Source organism: Aptenodytes patagonicus, chromosome 1, assembly GCF_965638725.1.
Source record: "Aptenodytes patagonicus chromosome 1, bAptPat1.pri.cur, whole genome shotgun sequence".
Lineage (NCBI taxonomy): Eukaryota > Metazoa > Chordata > Aves > Sphenisciformes > Spheniscidae > Aptenodytes > Aptenodytes patagonicus.
The window spans coordinates 90,463,733-90,484,250 of record NC_134949.1 but is presented as its reverse complement, the minus strand read 5'-3'; the positions used below and the strand labels follow the sequence as shown (position 1 = coordinate 90,484,250).

General features: G+C 39.3%; 1 protein-coding gene across 2 annotated transcripts in view; it reads right to left on the bottom strand.

Annotated features, from left to right (window-relative positions):
- GSK3B (glycogen synthase kinase 3 beta) overlaps positions 1-20,518 on the bottom strand; it is a 157,605-nt gene that overhangs the window by 41,673 nt on the left and 95,414 nt on the right. For both annotated transcript variants that reach the window (XM_076348543.1, XM_076348552.1), the window contains exons 4-6: positions 10,033-10,143; positions 6,959-7,089; positions 5,125-5,231 (exon numbers count right to left, since the gene is read on the bottom strand). In XM_076348543.1, the coding sequence (XP_076204658.1) occupies positions 5,125-5,231; positions 6,959-7,089; positions 10,033-10,143 (349 nt within the window). The remainder of the gene's footprint in view (positions 1-5,124; positions 5,232-6,958; positions 7,090-10,032; positions 10,144-20,518) is intronic.

Below are 20,518 nucleotides of genomic sequence, written 5' to 3'. Positions count from 1 at the left end.
AAATTTGGATGGTAACATTTTTCTCAAGCCTGAAGTAAACAATGTACTAAATTCTGTATTTAAAGACATGTTACTTAAGAGAAGTGATAAGGTAGTTAATACTCATTTTTGATAGCTCCTTCTGAGACCCTTTTCTGCCTCAGCACAGTCACAGCTAACTATTATAGGTTAATAAACTTTCAGAGTAAGTTTGCGGTGTAACTACCAGCTCCCATGGGAGGAAAAGCATTTTCTGAACTATTTCTTTTTAATATGTGCAATTTACTTAAGGCGAAATATGACTATGATTCACATGCTTTAAACTAGTTAATAAACAAGATAGGAGAGAACCTTAACAGAAAACAAGAGTCAAGTCAACAAATCATCTTTATGCCAAACTAGTTGGGACAATGTGAAATTTTAGGAGAAAACACTGAAAGCTATTAATTTTAAGTAGAAGAAAGTAGGCAAGGCTACTTTCTTCGTATCTTTGGTGAAATGTAGTCTAAACAATATGGACAGTAAATGCAACTGCCAGCCAAAAGCAACCTTCAAAGCAGCTTATTTCAGATAGCTTTCACACATTATAATAGTAGCTAATGACATATCTTTTGTAGACTGAAGGACACTTAGACAAATACCATTATGACATGAACTACCTGCACTAATTTAAGCACACAAAAATTCATATAGCGTCTTATACTACAAAACTTTTCTTACATTAATTTAAGTTTCTATTACTTTATTGATCTTCACAGTTGTTAGGTGGACATTAACTTGTCTAATAAGATCATCTGTATAATTCCTTTGCTTTTGAATGCCATTCCAGCATTGGAGAAGGTAAAAAAAGGAAAATTTCTCTTTAGTTCAGGAAGAGGCATCCAGCAGAACAACCTGCAAAGTACACTCCCTAGCTTTAATTGTACAAGTGGGCAATGGCTATTTCCAGCTGTCTGTGGCAGAATATCCTGCCCATGAATTTCATTTTTGTGATCTCAAACTCTGCCCTTCCAAGCTGAGAAGCTGGCCTTGTTCTTCACGGCATAAGCACCACTCATCGTATTATGCTCCAGCTCCTCTAACTTGTTATTTGGAGGACATGAAGAAGAAAAAAATTTGAGCCTGCTCTCATCCATTTAGTACAAATTAAGAACTTTCCTTTCTCTGACACTTTATGGGGCACATTTACCTTTCTATGTTTTTTTCCCCATATCTATTCATCTTTGCCCCGCTATCTCTTGATCATGATGGACTTCTTCCATCTTGGAGGTGACTCAAAGTTGCTGCTCTGGAAACAAACTAGCAGGGAAGAAACTAGGAGTCAGAAAAGAAGCCCTAGGAAGTCGTAAAACCAGCAGCTTCTAGTTGCCAAATGCCAGAGCACAAAGTGCTTTTCATTGCTGCTTGTTTGGAACACTTTTTGGGATGTCAGAACGAGAGCAAAATTCTGGATTACGAGCACGCATGCTATGTCAGTGCAAGTTTTGCACACCAAGCCACCACAGATCATGGAGACAGAATAAGGCTGAAACCTGAAATGCTTGGAAAGCCATGCTTGTTCCAGTACTTAGAACAAAAGCTAAACACAGGTATCTCTATTTTTCTGCAATGAAGAGATGAAACTACAATGACAGGTGATAGAATATTTCAGTAAATTAATGCCTGTGCTTAATTTTCAGCGTTGGAAGTTGCCATCCGAGATACAGAGGCAAATACTTTTCACTGTTTGGCAACAGGTTTGAGACACACCTCGTGATGGTTCTTCCCCAGGAAACTCTGAGACAGTCCAACTACACACACCTCCAGAGGAGCTTCTGCTCCAGCCTGCTGAGGTGAAATACTCTCTCCCTCTGTCTTAGCACTCGCTAGGAAAGTGAATGATTAACTTTGAGATACTTATTTTTGGACACCCCAAGAGAAGCCAGTGATACAGCCCAGGTCTGCTGGCTGACACACACAGAGGCATTAACTGCAGTAAATGTGTTTTGATGCTACTCTTACCATCATATATATTTAGATACGGCACTAATGCAGTACTTTACAAAACACTACCCCTGGCTGTGAGTTATTTTTAAAGGGACCTTTTGGGTTAGAATTTAAGTCATGCACTTTGATGAAATAATCAAGATCCTAGAAGCTAAAAGCCAGTTTACAGTTCTGTTGTGACATCCAGGATGAAAACACACATCCTGGAACCAACTTTAGTTTTGCTACACTGAAGAGCAAGTAACATCCCAAGGACAAATTCATGTGTTAAAAGACAACCTACACGAAGCCAGACAGCCCAATTCAACTCCTGGTTACAGTGCTAAACAAGATGACTAACTACTGAAATGGTCATGATGCAGGCTGGCTGTACTGTCAGTCTTGGGCCACCACAGTGGCACTGCCTAGCTTTAAAAAGCACTTCCTGCTCAGAATACTCCCAATAATTACTGTATTGCAGCGTCTTATAATCATAAGCCTTGCAGTAACATTAGCAAACAAAAAAACCTCAGGGAAACAGCTGGATGCCTTGCAGAATACGTATGAAAGAGTTCTACTTAGAACACTTTTTGGCTTCATATTCTTCTCTCATTTTATTTTTAATGTAGTTTTAACATAGCATATTTAAACATAAGAGTGAAGATCCCTACATCACATTTAAGCTCAGTTTTTGTTACTCCTCCCACCCCCATGTGAATTCTTATACAGAGAAAAAGACTATAGCAGGAAAAGACTGTTGTGCTAATAATTCAAAAGAAAACAAGAACTAGAAAACCAAAGCATGTCCACATTAAAAAAAAAAAAAGGTTTAAAATGCAGTATTACAATACTGATGCATCTCATGTTTTCCTATAGTTTGAGTTATGGATAAATTACTGATAATTAAATGTTCTTTCCTCTCCCTCTCTTTTAAGAAATCTATCTGTGCCTGTTGGTTGGTATACAAATGCTGCTGGTTGAGTTTGGACGAGTAATCCTATGTGAAATAGGGAAGAGTTCTCACTAAGCGGTGCTGCTGCCTATCTAGCAAGAACTAAGGAATTTCATGGTATTTACCACCACTGGAAGCAGCATCATCACAAAACTAAACCCCTAGAATTTCTAACATACTGCAGAACATTGGGAAACTGCAAAGTAAGTTTGTAAAAGCATTTTATTACTTCCAAGCTCCCAAACGCAAAGATTTTGTGGCTAAGGAAGTGGAGGGAGAAAAGGGTAGGAAGAAAGGCGTATTTGCTGAACTTCATTTTCAAGCTATTCTGTGCAAGTTTCATTTAAATTGATTTGTCCAGAGAAGGGGCTTGGGGAGACAGGAGTTTTTGGGGGGCATGAGAAAGTCTGAACCACAACAATTTAAATTAATGATGTTTTCGGCAAGTGGAAAATGGAGTCCTCATTTTAGAATGATTCATTTATTAGAACTATTTTAAAGACCAGCAGATAAGAAAACAAAAAAAAGGAAAGAGCAACTTTAACAAGGTTCTGCAAAAAAGTGCAAGATTAAAGTCATTATAGAGTTGGAGCAAGAGACATTTCACAGACTTATCTACAAAGCAGTCTCTTCTGGTGACACCTAAAATATTTGGTTTATGCAGTTATCCTCTGAAACAAGTTGTCTCAGTGCACTCTGATAACGCAGCTGAGCCAATCTATTAGCTCTCAGCTGGCAAAAAGATGTCAACAAGGATCAGCTACCTTCCTCTCGCTCATGAGCTCCTGCCACTTTGCTTTTACCTGGGCTCTGCTGCTTATCGGACTACACAGCAATGTTGATCCAACTCACTAATGTAGCAGAAAGTTAACCTAAGCAAAATAGAAGTCTCTTGTCAATTGAAGCCAAACCGGCATATTAAACAGTAAACCATGAGAGCCAGGGTATCCAGGGGCAAGAAAGAGTAGGGCTAGGGCTGCCACTTTTGGCAGTGGCCAATTGTTAAATAAGTTCTGCCTTTTTATCTTTATTGTGCCATTACTTTCCCCAGACTACTGGTTCTGCCTTTTTTTTATAGCAGGGGAGATGTGCGAGTGTTGCTGTAATAACAGCAACAGCAAGAATAACTAATGGAAAAAAAAATTAGCAAGAGCAGGTAAGTCTTCAGGAGCACATCTATTTTCAAAAAACTACAGAATTGAAATGAGCCAATGAGTTCAATACTAGTTAGAACATACTAACTTTAAACACACTTTAATGGGTTATAAACATATTCTGCCAAGACTTGATCATGATCTCCAAATCCTTTTGAACGTATTAAACCTTGCCTAAGCGACTCAAGTCCATAAGCAAGGTAAAAGCTTAGCACAACAGTGGGGAACCTGAAAGCCAAATCTCGTCTCTTCAGCACCAGCCTTCAGAAAGAGCCCAGGGAATATCTTGACTAAAAAACTGAAGAAGTAACCCATAACCAGCCAACGCATTGCTGTTCATTTTTACGATTTTTCATTTTGCCATGCATTTTTATGATTCCACTGTATGAAAACCTGGCTATTCCCTGTCCTCTGCCAAAGCCTCCAGCTTCCCTAACATTTCCATGACATAGCTACGTGCCAGGTATTAGAAAGAAGTCTTCTTCATGTTCCAAATTAATGACTAAAGGGCAGCAAAAGTTAACAGAGTGAGTTGACTAGAAAGACTACTGTATGCAATATATTAAAACTGTCAAGAGAGTTTAAAGCCAATCATCAGACCACATTTTCTCTCCCACTAAAAACACTTCACTAAAAGCCAAGTAAATAAGTGACAGAATTATTCATGTCTAAATCACAGCATATCAGATGCAGTAGTTGATATTTCTACAATCCTTCTTTACAGTTATTTTAAGTCATCAAATGCTTTTTCGGCTTGAGATCTCATACCTACATTTAAACTAAATAGCAAAATTTCCTGGAGAGCTGAAAAACGTTTTGTTTGAAACCAGACTTCCCCCCATACATTAAAAAAGCCCCTTTCCTAATGCAATGGACACCAAAATCTCAAAAGGCATAGAAATCACAGCAGCCATCTACAAAATCTGTGTATTTCATTTGGAAGTGGTACTTGACCATTTACAATATAATTCTGTGTCTCAGCATCATATCCGAGATCTCTGGAAACCTTTACACTTAACTACAGAATAAAAACATATGCAGCCAGTATAGATTTCAACAAATACACATGCATACCTATACTGGAGGTATAATCGGTGGCTCCAAAGATCAACTCTGGTGCCCTGTAGTACCGAGAGCAGATGTATGAGACATTAGGTTCTCCACGAACCAGCTGTTTTGCACTGAAAAGGAAACAAAATAATCTTTCAGTAATGAATAGTTTTAAAATATTGCAGTGCAGACCAACATTAAGCTTTGGCAGTCTTCACCCACACCCAAATCCTAAATGCTGAAGTACCATGTTCTTCTAAGCTGATGTAAGCCACAGACCCCATGATTTACCGTGAAATCAGTCCAATCCATCAAGCAGCTACCTTGTACTGGACACAGCAAAGGAAATTCTGACTACAATCTAGGCGATAAATAGGGTCAGATTTTTTGGCTGGCAGTTGTCTTTCGCCAGGTACAAGGGTTTGTTTACAAAGAAAAAGAGGACAGAATACGGTTCAGTCAAATGTAGTTACCTTTTAAGGTTCAAAAGCTCTGGATACTTTTGGGGTTTTTTGTTTGTTTTTTTAAACTTCCATCAGAATATTCTGGCTCTTTGCTGTTTAAGGGAGTGTGGTATGAGGCAAAAGGGGTATGAGGAGAAAAAGGGGGAAAAAAATTTTGCCAGTGTAGTCACATGTTAATGGTCCATGATTAACATGAAGGCTTCATTTATACTGGAAGAGATCAGCCACAAAGGATCTAACCTACAGTAACCACTACCTTTGGAAGCATCTAAGAAAATAAAGGAACACGAGAGCACATTACTTTTGGAACATGAGTCTATGAACAAATACTTTTTTTAATTAACACCAAGTGTTAGATGGAAAGGAGCTGGAAAACAAAACTGCCCTTTTAGAAATATGACATTAAACTAAGTAGCACCAAACCCAGCTGAGTGGCAAGCCAGCCAAATCCAACGTCCAGCCTTCCAGACACTCCTCTCAGCCTTCAGGGAAGAAGGACTCCCACCACCCATTTAGCCTGTTTTAAAAAGTCTCAGGTTTATGTTTTCTATATAGAAACTACAGTTAACAAATTCCCACTGTTAACACAGAGGAATTGCCACCTTTTTATGCACTGTTACTTTTGAGTTTCAGTGCGATTCCTATTCTGCTCCAACACCAGTGAGGCAGAGCTGGGGAGGAGATTCCCGAGCCACGAGGCATGACGATGCACTGCTTGAATAACCACCATCTGACATTCCCACCCACTACGGGCAAGCAAATTTAGCAACAGCAGTTTCAGTGACCCCTCGCACATATGCCCTAACTATTTTAGTCTGCAAAGTTATAGCACAATCTAAAGACTGAACTTTCCCGGAGAGAAATCTGTCTCCTGTCTCAGTGTGGATTCCCACAATTTCTGTATCAGTTCTAAGATGAGGGCTGGACTCTAAAGGTGACTCACTTGAATGGATACTGGAAATAAATGTGCCATTGGAACCTAGGACATGGACGTCCACTATCTAAGAGCTTCAATTAGAAGTGTTGCTTCTGATCTTGAGCCTCTACAGTATTTGAAATATTAATTAACTTGGTGTACATACAAGTAGACTAATAAAGTGTAACATTAGCCCTTTCAGGTTACTATACCACTGTGCCTGTCCTCTCTTCCCCAAACACATTTCACCCTAATATTTGGTTGTATTTTTCCCTATGCAACAGCATATTTATTTTATTTTTTGACTACCTGCACAAATAACAGCCTTGAATTTTAATTCCCTTCACATTGATTTGTAGTTTCAAAACTACAAATGAAGACCTCCACAGGAACACAGAGGGTTTCTCTGCAAAATTGCACCCAGGTTCACTTTGAAAGAAGCTCTTCTCACCAGGCTTCAGGCCACAGACGCGCTTACCTTCCAAAGTCACAGAGTTTTAGAACAGCTGTGTCAGGGTCCAGCAAGAGGTTCTGTGGTTTTATATCCCGGTGGCAGATCCCAAAGGAATGGATATAGGCTAAACTCCGGAACAGCTGATACATGTACAACTGGAACACAGAAACATTGCATGAGGCATGCTTTCCCAGTCAAAACAGGGTAAACAATTAATTTAGCACAAACTCTTATTAGAAGAAAAACAAAATCACTCAAAAAAGACCCTACTGAATGCATATTAGAGCTATGAAGATGGGCAAGGTATTTGCATACCTTCCTCACCGCCCTTTGCTACACACCCACACACGCAGTTCAAGTTTGTTCATTTGTCCTTCCAAAAATGAGCACAATTCCAAAAAAATTTGTGCCATCTTTCCAACATTTATAGATAACAGTAGTCATAAAAAAAATACACAAAATAAAAGGTGTTTCAGTTTGCTTTATAAATCAGCCTCTTCATAGAAATTAAGTATTCCAGGTTATGTAAGGAAAAAAAACAACAACCAAAAACACAACAAAGAAAACCCTTTCGTTAATGAAGTTAACAACATATTAAATGTTGTCCAAGGACTATGGTAGTGTTTCAGCCTGTCACTTGAGTGAATCTCTCAGTTTCTCTTGGTGAGGGGACAGACTTATTTTAATTTCAAATCTCTGGGCAAAAAGAGAGGGCAGATAAAAACAACTGTTCAGGATAATTTTATGCAAGGCACAAGCAAACAAGTATGCTGAGGGAGGGTTTGCTCTGCCCCCTATCCAAGGCTAACCAGCCCCTTAGCAGGGAGAAATACAGCAAGGGGAAGCATTATGAAGCCAAGAGCTTCGCAGGGCAAGATTACAGGGCAAGGGGAGGATGTCCAGCTGCTGGAGCTACACACTTTTTGGCTATGGACAACAAAGAGCTGCTGGACACAATTAGGACTGTATAAAAGGCATGGGAAGCCCTGTTTCAAGGTTGACAACAGGCTGCCAGGTTATTTGTTATCTTTGTTGTGTCTCCCCCAAGGTTCCACTAAAAATAAATAAATAAATAAATCAAGCTACAGGCAGGACATTGTACTGGAGTTGCAACTCCACGCTTTCTTTTCTAAGCTCATTCTCCACAGTTCACCTTTAATGGTCTGTAAAAACCAGGTGCAATTGCTAGATATTGCTATCAAGTCATGTTTGCCTCACTTTCACCACTATCTTTGTCTTTCATTCTTTCTCTCTCCCTTTTTTCTTTTTGTTTGGTGGGGAAGGTAGGAGCAGGAAGAGAATTGCCTGAATTTTGGCTCTAAGTCTTTAGCTTTCATATTTGTTTCTCAAAACTACAACTCTGCACTAAAAAAAGCAAACAAACATGTCTTCTGAATTGCTTGTTCTAGACACGTGAAGTATGTATTGTGCAAGTGTACTGCAAAATAATCCAAAAGATTGCTCTAACTTGAGAAGTCAAGTCAACACATGCGGGATTTAGAAAGTATGCCTTTCATCTGCACTCAGCAAACCCAAAATTTCCAGGAATTTCTTACAGCACATTAGAGGTTACAAATAAAAATTAACAAAAAGATTACTAGAAAAGCTTCCTTGCAGTTCTTTAACAGTTTCTTTGTTACCCAGGAAAGAGCAGCTCTCTGCCTGCCTAGGTATCAATCAGAAGTGAACACACAGTATGATCTGACCTTTGTGTAGCCAAGATGTCTGGAAAATTGCAAAAGCTTTAATGACATCAAGGTAACACGATCCTTTTAAATACAGGATTATGAGAAAGGCTTGCCTTGCCAGAAAAGTAAGAACAGCCTTCCAGGCTACCTGGAATGGGAAGTCCGAAGTATCCAGCAAGATGAAAGAGTTGAAGCAGAATTTTCTCTCAAAAGATAAGTAGGGACAATTTTTTCCCAAGTCCCCATAATGAAGAACAATTAGGGCAAGAGTACTGACAAAAGCTATATAAACAATTTATCAAAAGCTAAGCTAACAAATTTTGGGGAGCATACAACCTGAAGACACGCTGTTCCACCAACAGACTACGTGGAATGACCTTGCAGTAGAAATTCTTTTTGCTGGATGACAAGATTCTGTGCTTTCTTAAAAACAGGCACCAGTACTGGCTATTGCGGAGACATGCCATATACAATTTATGCATATACGGTTATGGCACAACACTTTGTTATTGGAATAATTACTATTTGTAGTTTCTTCTTTCAATGAAATTAACGTTTTTTTTCTTAACCCCATCCTCATGTTAAAGCATTACAGGAGTCTGAAGAAATCAATATGAATCAGGAATATTCGTTGCTAATTTCCATTTAATGTTACATGGATGCCATGTTAGCAAGTTAATGCCATGTGAAAACATAATCATTTACTAGCGTGTGGATTGTGGTCATAATACATGAAATGGAACTATGAAGACCCAGACGGGTCCCATGTTTGACACAAAAAACCTGAAATTTTATTCATTTTAACCACTTTGTAAAAGATGACAAAAGATACAGACAACTTAAGTGAGATTTTGAGGCTATAATATGCATACAAACATCTTACTCCATGTAGCTCTTCAAGACAAGAGCCACTGAGCTCCAAGTGCAGGGAAGAGAACAAAAATAGGCCTTTCATGCCCACAACAGAAGCACATGAACTCTTACTCATACGCCAGGAAAGGAGGAAGATAAGAGATAAGAGAACACTATTCTTCCCGACATCCTCTTTCAGGTCCCGACATTTGTACTATTGTGTCTTCATCACCTCAAGAAACTGAAGCTGCTAATTTGGCTGATGTCAGTCTCTATCTAAGCTGCTTAAAAACCAAAACACTGCCCCCACACTCGGTCTCCCCCACCCATTCCAAGATTTTTGTAAAGTGAGAAATCAGGAGTGTTTGCTTTAAGCCTCTTGTCCTCTATTCTTCCTTCACTGTAACAAATAATCATTTTAATCTTTTTTTTTTCCTTGCCTTGCAATTTATGTGCTTCTAAAAATTTCAGAAAACTAGTTATGTCAGAAAAGAGGTATCCACAGAGTCTATTCCTATAATATCCTTCTTCATCTAACCACATCTATCAGTTACCTACCTTGACATAAATCATAGGGAGTGTCTGTTTGGCCCGACTATAATGTCTGGCAACTCTGTATACTGTTTCAGGAACATAGTCCAGCACCAAGTTGAGGTACACCTCATCTTTCTGAAAGAGAATAGAGAAGAAGAAGAAAAAAAAAAAAAATCAGCAATAGATTTGAAGCATGAAGTACATTAAAGCATTCAGAGAAGCCAACAGGATGAGAAAGCTGCGGACATTTTAAGTACATGTCTTTAGTGGGAGTCTGAGCTGCCGCCAAACTGTTTTTCCTTTAGGCTTTGCACTTGTGCGCCAATACTTAAGTCAAACTTATGTTTAAGGTAACATTAATTAATATGGTCTCCAACATAAGGCATTTTCTGATTATAAATGCAGACAAGGATATAATTGTTCTGCCCATTCAATATTTTCATTAGGAGATATTTCAAGGTGACACCTGCATCATTATTTAAAGCAGTCTATTAATCCATTAGTCCCTTCCCTGCCAAAACCCAGGAAGTGTAAATTTAGAAGTCCCAAACTCACATCCCACAACTACACATCAAAGAAAAAGTTTAAAAATCCTGCATCTTTTAGAAATGTTACTTTGATCTTACTGAATTTCTAACTATTAAGCAATTAATAATACATATTAACCATTTATATACAGTAAGCCAGTGTTAACATTTGTAACTATTTTGTTTACATGCATTTTGATGTCCCAGTTATCTCCAACTTAAACATATGAACTTACTCATGGCAAAACAGAACAAGACAAAAACAAAGACTTGAGTATCGCTTTTAATATCTAGGATCAGGTTAGAGGTTCATGTGAACATAACACAGAGAAACAACAAATGTAGTTTTATAAGGTACTTCGTTACAGAATACATTAACAAAGGAAAGAAGGAACAAAGAGGAATTAAATGACAAAGTACTATAACCACATAGTGCCTAATTGTGGCACTGAGAGTTTTCAGCAGTAAAACAGGTCTTAAAAAGACTTCCGATATTTCAATGCAGTCTTCTGTGCAAATCCTATCAAGACTGTGAATATATTTAATGTTGAGAGGTGGGTATAATTAATTATACCAACCTGAAAAATTATTTTTGAAAGCTAGGTGAATTAACCAGAAGTAACCTCTCCTGCACTTGCTGTATTAACAGCTAGATCTTTCTATAGAGAAAGATGATACACAGAGACTTTATGTGGATGGAAACAGTACAGCACTCCCAGGTCTTCAACTGGAGTCCCTTGCCAGCAGGTCCACTGGCTACGTATCTTAATACCTGAAGACAAACCTCATTTAGCTATAGCAATTTAATAATATTACCGTGACTTAACACGTCACTTTGAGCACGAAGCGTGGTGTGTTACTCTCACAGTGCTCTGTTTTCCTTACCTGTCTCTATCATGCCTCAGCAAAGAGCAGCAGTCTCCAATGAGTAAAGAAACGGTATGTGGTAACACATGCAGAAATACACACCTTGAATACACAATATGCAAAGAATTGCTGGGTTTGTGTGTTGCTAAAGACTCAAAATACAAGATCTCTGTTCACCATTATTTGACAATAAACACTTGTATTTTCAGGACATTTTAATAGCTCTTACCAATACCTTCTAATAGGCCAAGTCACCTTGCAAGGCCCTGCCTATATCACTCTTCCCTACAAAAAGATGCTCTTTTTTTAATACAATTGCTTAAATGACAGTGGTAATAGCACCAGCACTAAGCAAATGCCAATGGCCCACTAACTTGTATCTGCTCGTATGGTAATTCTGCAACGTAGACAAGGAGCAGCAGCCTCCAAAACCGTGCCTACGCTGGTGCCTCTCCCAGTGTCATCCCAGGAACTGGGTAACAACATGAAGGAATCTGGAGACCAGGCTGGAGAACAAACTTCTGGAAATGGACGAAGAGGGACAACTACCAGCAGTGCAGAGGAAATACCAGACGGCTCTGGAACTCCATGGATGCGCAAACATATGCAAGAAAATAACGTACTTGTATTTTAGCGCTTTCCCTTCTGCAACAAGAGAAGTTCTTCCTTCCCTGACTCTCACTTCAAGCCAGTAAAAATCCACCAGCACCTCTTCTTAGGTCAGTGCTTTCCAAGGTATTAATCATAAAATACAGAAAATAAATGTCCTGAAAAATCAAACTTAACTTATGCCTGGCAAGGCAATCTCTACACCAAGAGAAAAAAAAACACAGTCTCATGAATATGAATTCTGTTTGGTTCAGTGTAGATACAACCTGATGAATATATTTAACGCTTGCCTCCTCTTGGAGAGTGAGAAAGTCTTATTGGTAACAAGTCACTGCACAAAGTACTCTGTTACTGAGATTGATTACTTTCATTCAGAGGATTCATGTTCCATGTATCAAAAAGATTTACATGAGAGATTAGAGAAACAGAAAAAAATGAGTAGAAATGGAATTACAGTGATTTCATTATCCTCTCATAGTACAAGTAAAGGAGACGTAAACCAGTAATACGTATGATCATTAAACCCCATCCACACTACTTCACAACAGCGAGTTTTGAGAATTACAGAACTCTATTCAGTTCATACCACCTTTGTTTTACTTTCTTCTCCTCCATTTTGATTTTTATTTTATGTTTTGTTGGAAATGGGACTAATTCAATGGCATAGCATGACACAAGCACAGAAAGATCAAGGCATCTGAATCACTAGAGGGAGGTTTTGCACCCACCCACCAATCCTTATGAGTTTTTATGCTACCCATAGTACTTGAACAAACTACATGGGTTTCACATGGTATTGCTCCCGTGTAAATGTGTATCGCACATTATCACCTAGAAGACACGAAGGCACATGAACACCTTTCCCCCAACCAGCAAACAAGTTTTGATGTACCATTTGATGTACCCAGAACTTTAATATGCAAGTACAAAGGCAAGGCTTATGGTGTTGACTATGTAAGTAGCAGTATACTCCCTCCTATCACAAGCAACTGCCACTTCAGAAGTGGCCTAAATGACTACTTTCATGAATTAAAGATGATTCAAGTGTTCTGACCTACCTTCTCCTGATGTAACCTGGCACAAATCTGATAAACACTCAAAATATGGTTTTCAAGAGCCCTCACCCTTCTCTGTGAGCATGAACTGGATGAAAATAACATCCAAGTTACCTGGATTCCCCTGAACAAGATTCAGTACAAGCTAGAAAGCAGTCATGGCCTGACAAGCTCTGAGGATGATGTAACCTGGTTTGCCTACCTCATGCATTCCTCTTAAACACATATTTTTCCAGTGACCCAGATGTATTGCAATAGGAAACAGGGTTAGCTCAAAGAGCTTGCCAAATGAGGGCAACTGCTTGAGGATAAAGCGGGAGCTTATCTTTCCATTACAGGAAGCCTTTTTCAAACCCTCCACATATTCCACACACAACTTGTTTCCACACTGCTGTTTCAAAATCGCTGGGCTGGGAACCAACCAAGGTAACCTAACCATCAGGAGCACCTCTGAAATGCCTCTATGGAGAACAGAAAGGTCCAGAGGAGACTGCATCATATAAATGACAGAAAGCAAACACAAGGCGTCATTTAATAACGCACTGCTCCCTACAGACATCGGGATTGAATAGATTATTAGCTCTCCTCAGTAGGTCAAATGTTCATGTGCATCCATGTTCTTCCGTGCTTGCTGCTAAGGTTATGACCATGTACTCTTCAAAATGAAAAAGGGGGGAACGGCAGGGAGCCAGATCATGAAAAACAGGATAAATGTATTTCATAATGATTCTGATTTTAGCAATGCGGCTCATGTACCTGCAATTGCCTCAAATGTTAGAAGCTGCTTTTTTGTCACTTGGCAGATAAATCCTCAGTTGACAAACACTGCTCCGAAATGAGCCAGAGCAAAATAACCACAGCCTTGCCATTGAACTGCTCTGCACCTCTCAAGAACTGACACTTGAGGCACCATTTCACTTTGGTTGGAAACACTTCAGATAAGTAGATACTAATACAGACTATGAAATAATAAGGGGCATGAGAAAGACTAGGACACAAGAACCAAAACATTCTAGCAACTTCATTTTTTTCTTTGTATCAGAAATTGGAGATTCTGCTGCAAGTACCACTACTCTAGCACATGAGCCTTACACGTTACGTGGCTGAAGACTGAGTGAAATTGAAAACATTACCCTACTGACATAGGAAAGGCTGCATGGAGGTCTCAAACTCCACTTTTAAAACTCTTCCGTCCTTTAGTCCACACAAGTAATCTGTTTTAAGCACCATCCAGTTGAGCTTAACTATGGCCAATATAAAGCAACAGCTACTGAATTCAAAGATTCGCTCTTCTGGATTGTTCCTTGCAGGGAAAGTACAAATATTCATTCTCTATGATCCTCCCCCGCCTCAACAAACCCCAAATTAATCCTGAGTGATTTCTATCAGCTTTCATTAATTTTTTTTCACGTATCACACACACTACATTTACAACATGCATGTATAACACTGCAATCAACATTAGTCACAGTCCGACTATTTCCCCTATTTACCACCAACACGATGATAGAAGCCAGGGAGGTCATACATGCCAAATGCCAGACGAGGGCAAAAGCAAAAATCACAGGGCATACTCTGAAGAATATGTCAGCACCTAGTAAGATGTTAGAAGTTCTCCTGAACTGGAATCTAAGGAAAATTTCTCTGAGCATCAAGTAATAGGATAAAAAGGTTAAGAAACTATTATGGGTGCTCTTTCTTCTAGGGTGACTAAATTTACTGGTCAGCATTTGGAAAGAAGGATGAACATGCTCATTTTGGTTTTCATCTGGCAGATCAGTAACAGTGTGGTGGTGGTTCTGGTGTGGTTTGCAGGTGGTTTTTTGCCCCTTTTTTTAAAAATTTTTAAATCCTAGATCATTTGAGCTAGTTTTCAGATGGACTCCATGTGATCAGCTATATGAGCACAACTTAGAGGAGATGAACAACACAGGAGTTTCTTAAACTAACTTTGCATTTGGAGAAATAAATGTGGAACTACACTCTGAAGAAACTCGCTTTTACCTACCTATTCAAGCTCAAAGCACACAGGTAAGAGATAAACCTGAAATTAAGGAATATGCCTCCAGAATGCACTTCTTATTGAAATTATCCCAAGGCATCAGCACGGGGGCTATATGAGGTAAATAAGCCAGTCAAGTTTATTCAAGGGGATCATGTTTTCTTTACCATATGACAGCATCCCACCGATGACATTTCAGAGGTAGGTGCTACACTTGGAGATGTTACTGACTGGATGGTGGCTACACAAGGGTTCTGTCAAAAAGCGCTGAAGGATTTGAAGGATTTAACTTGGGAGTTGGAAAGCAAGAAAACGGATATCAGCATTTCACATGGATTACACCTTTGTTTAGAGTGCATTATTTAAACACCGGAGAGTATCAGCATGAGGTAAGATATGCCCTTCACCCTGGCTTAGCCATCTAGATTTAGACAACATACAAGGTTCAAAGTCACACAGTTTTTACCCCAGATTCAAAAAAAAGGTTAGTTTACTTTTTCTTAGAGCTACAACCAGCATGCTCTTCACACACCCTTATCAAGCACCATGAGACATCCACCTTCCTTCTCTTATCTTGAAAGCTGACATAGTACGTTAAAGATACAAAGACTTTGGAACCGCTTTCAAAGACAAAGCAAGAATTCCTATTCTAACTACTGAGTAGCCACAATACACTGGAAAAATTTGAAAATGCAAAAAATGTTGTAACTGACCTTATTTGTATGAAGGAATGGTGACATCCAGTGGCCACATGTGCCTGTTTTTACTTGCAGTTTACAACCACATCTATTTCAAAACAGAGCTGTGGCTGCCACCAAAGTAGAGGAACCATAAGCCTAGATGTATAGCTGCAGTTTCACACCGATAACTCCAGGGGGGTAAGAGCAGTTGAAGACTCAACTTCAGTGTTTGGAAAGATACCAATGCTTTCTATTAGTACTGCAAATGTTGGGCAAAATATCTCCTTTCCTATTCCCTCATGACTGAGTTTGAGAACTGAGATCTGTCCCAAGACCTCTGTTCCTACACCTACTTGTCAAAACTATCAAATTGTTCTGTAATGCTCATTACTCGTCAACATAACACAGTCTGATGTAGGTAGGAACTGCCAACTGGGTCAGCTGTGATGGCAGCATAAGGGCAGAAGTCAAGCCTCCCAATATAATTCAGATTTAAGAACTTTCCTGGGTCTTGTTCTAAGACAGTTGGTTTGCATTGTCTGCCTTTGATCACTGAAAGAGTTTAGGTTCTTAGGTGATGCGCTAAGCCTTTCCCCTTCATTTAAAAAAAAAAAAAAAAAAAGACATTTTCTGTCATACTTTTCCCCTCTAAAGCGAGACTATAGTAAAGAAAAAGGTCACTCATGAAGAGAATTTGGGAATCTCTGCTGATCCTTGTTTACTTTATGCCCTGTAAGGTCCTTAAGCTTTTAGCTGTACTTCCAAGGAGAAAATGTTTCTATGAAGTTGGAAACAGCCACCCAACATCTAAAAGGTGGGATTGATTTGTGATCTTTGACATAGGTGATCTGTGGATATTTGAATCACAGCTCCCAAGCAGGGACTGTGCCATAAGCTGGCAATAACTCTGTTGGAAGATGAAAATTAACAATGTTGGGATCACTGGGCTGTCCTGCATACCTTACCATGAAAACAAAAAGTAGAGTCTTTGGAGATCCATTATTTTCTTGCCTGTACACCACCTTTCAGACTGAGTGGAAATTTCTGAATCGAGATATACCCATGACAGCAAACTAGGCAAGAAAATACACAATAATGGTTCAAACCATATGCCTCCTCAGGACAAACAATACAAGCTGCTTTCCTAATGGCCATCCAACACGGGAAGATGAGAGCAGTGGCTAGAGCTGGTAGAGGAATGACTTGAGAACATAAGAGTGACTTACCAGACATACTGGACAGTTCACTGGTCTAGAGAGAAATCATGGAGCTTCCCATTTCCACTGCACGCATCTACCACATTGAGGATCTAGCCACTGCTGCCTACTCCACTCTTGCAAAGACCTACCGCAGGCAGACAAAGCTGCTATTTCTATTAACACAACCTACTCAAAACCAGAGACTGCTCATAACTATGACTAAAGAAATTCCCAGCATGTTGTGAGCCCTAACAGCAGTAACTGATAATCATTATCTGATGACTGGTGCCCTTTTTGAAATGAGCTTGGCAGGCCTCAGGCAAGGACTACAGAGATACCAACATCACAAAACTCCTCATAATTGGCATTAATTGCCCCTTTGTTGACAGCACAGCAGATCTGCCAAGGATTAAATGGATCGTAGTGACTTAATTCATCTCTACTGATGGCCCTTCAGCACATTACTAGGCTGGTGCAAAACATTCACACAGGCTCTGTCAATTCGAAATTGGGGTCAAGGCTCTATTAGTTGAACTTTTTGTGCAAGAACTTTTTAAAAAACAAAACAAAACAAAACCAAGTTCAATTAAGAAACCAAATGGTTCAACTACAAGTACTCCATTTTAACAGAGAACAGAATGGATGGTCCTTACGTGAGGACTCATCTAAACACTCCCGCAAGAAAGGATGGTGATGTTCATACCTCTTTGAAGGTGGAGGATCTCGCTTCCTAACAGGGATACGAACCTGGAGAAACACCAACTGTTCAGCAAAGCCCAAACTTGCAAATCAGCCAGTTGTTCCCTTCTTCCAAATTTCTTCATTGCAGTTTAATACACTGCTGCCAAAGCGCACATGAGATAGTGCACAGCAGCTTATAGATGCAGCTCAGCATGTATCTCCTGCACGTTTATTTTAAACCTCAGTCTAAGTCTATGGGAGTAAATTTCCATCCTGAGTCTGCATGGACTTTTGGCTGCATGCCCTTACAGCTAAGGCTAAATAAGACTAGAAATCAATTAGAGCACGCAGAAGGGCCAGCTCAGCCTCCAAACGAGAGTCAGCATATTGCCTATTTGTGATCTCTCTGTGCTCCCTTATGTGCTTTCTTCGACTCCTCTGAATACCAAGCCACGTTTAAAGAGGGGGAGGGGGGGAGTGACATGACCAGAGATGCAATTATGCAACAAAAACTCTATTTACTTTAATATGATTTGATGCAGGAACAAATCTCTCCAGTGACTTCTCTTCCTCTTTTGGGCATGGATATAGATTGATCAGACTATTAAACACTCAAAAACATCCACACAAGAAAACACAACAGTTATGAAATACCACAAAGAAAGATCTAAACCAGAAATAGGGAAAAAAATGGGGATTAAGAACTCATTTCAGGTTTTACACAGCTGAATAATTTTACTCAGCAGCGACTGATTTAAGAAGTTAGGTCATGCTATAAAACATCGGGGAATACTCTCAGCAAAGAAGCCAGAGGGATTATTCAGTATGTCCATGTCCACCCTCCCTTGGAGCATGGCTCAAAAGGTTCTCAGCAGAATTAGGCTAAAAAGGACAGGCAGCAAGACCATCTCCCCCTGCTTCAGTAAATCATTTATATATCATGCTAAATGCAAGGCAGTCCCTGAAATTAAGGAAAAGCAGCAAAAATCAAAACAGAAATGTACACCTTCCTAATATGGTCTGATCTCTCAGTGGCAAGCTGACAGGCAAACCAGGCATCTTGTTCAAGACCTTACCTAAGGCAGAATACCAAAACTATCAAACACAGCAGAGTTGGCTAGCCCTATAATCCTACCCATTTTCTCCAAGGATTACCTAGAAAACCACAAATCACAGAAATGGAAAAGACTTGTGACTACTTTCACAAAGAGAATCTTCCATACACAACTCAGCCCATTATTTGGTTGTCCTTCCTTCCCCTCTGGTTCATTCCACCAGTTACAAGTTTTGGACTACTGAAAAGCACATTACAGCTATGAAAGTCAGTGCCCTGCTATCAGGTATCTCATACAGCTTCAGGAAAAAAAAAGAAACCAGAATCTACTTTGGCAAATTCATTAAGGAACAGTCTTTTGAAAGAACTGGGTTATCCAACAGGTCTGACAAACGTCTATAAACTTACAAAAAGAACGAACCAAGGAGGAAATAGTTTATAGAAGCAACCTGAATGCCAAGCCTGTCAACTGTCATATTAATATATATTACATGCTCTCTTTGAGCTCTCTCAAACTAGAAATTATTAGTCAAACATGATTAATATGTAGTCAGTACTCAAAACAACTTTTATATATACATATACATAAAGGCATAAATATATGTGTGCACGTGCACGTATGTGTGTATGTGTGTGTGTATATATATATACACACACCCCCCTCTGTTTAGGGTATACCTATATAAAGGCAATACAATTCAAAGATCCTCAGACAAGAGGGAGTCAGACAAGAGGGAGTCACCCAGTCACAGAAAACAAGGGAGAAGAAATCAGTCAAAGCCATATTTGATACAAGATTTCTATGCTGCTAATACTGGATTGCTTTTGACAAAAGCAGGAAGGAAGTTTAAGCAAATAGGAGACATAAAAAGGAGAGTTCATCATAAGGAAAAAGAAAAGATAGGGAGCTCAAACACTCAACCAGTTCCATGGATAGCCCCTGGAAAAAGCGAACAGAGAGCTCCAAATATCTACAAACTAGCTACAACTTCGACGCAGCTAAGGAATAGTCTTACTAGCAAGTGTTATTTAGAATTGTTTTTCTATTTGATGCTATTTTCTGTTGTTTCCAGTTTTCTAATCAAGAATTAAACCCCCTGTTTTGCTAGAATAAAGCCAGTTTCAAAGTTGCCCAGTGCCTAAAAATGCCTAGTGATTAAAAAGAACTAAAGTGACTATTAGGCACATGGCTTTCAAAGAGTGCCAGTCTGATTTGGAGAAATCCTTTGAGGTACCTCTAAATTGAGACAGATTTAAGCTTCTCGGATATTGGCCAAAAAAAAAAAAAAAAAAAAGAAAGAAAGAAAGAAAGAAAGAAAGGTCTCTGGGCTTAGAGACACTGGTGTTAAGCACCAGGGAAGAAGGGAGATGTCCAAGGAACACTACAGCTGGAACAAACAGGTAGAGCGATCACGACGGCATGAAAAACTTTATGCAAGAGAACGCTTGATATGTAGGTATCAAAATGAAGTTCATTGGTGAACTATTTCATTAAGGGGATCAGCAGTATAATAGTTACCTCTGAAATTTTCCCATCACTGCTAGACTTGAGTTAATTAACAGCCCACTTCCATGAATCTATGTTTATACCAAGTTCTTCATGAAGACAGACAACAATTGCAAGCCCCACTCATCACTATGCTACTGCATTTTCTGCTATACTTTCCTTGGATTTTTACATTACTCTTCCCATTGGACTTGGCTTCAAGAATCACTCCATATAAAGCTCTGGGTCCCTAGCATCTAAATCTGCAGCTGCTTCCTACATGTCCTTCCTAGTTACCAGATGGGACCTTATGCTTTTCTCCCTTTCCCTCCACTCTCCAAAGAGCCAGC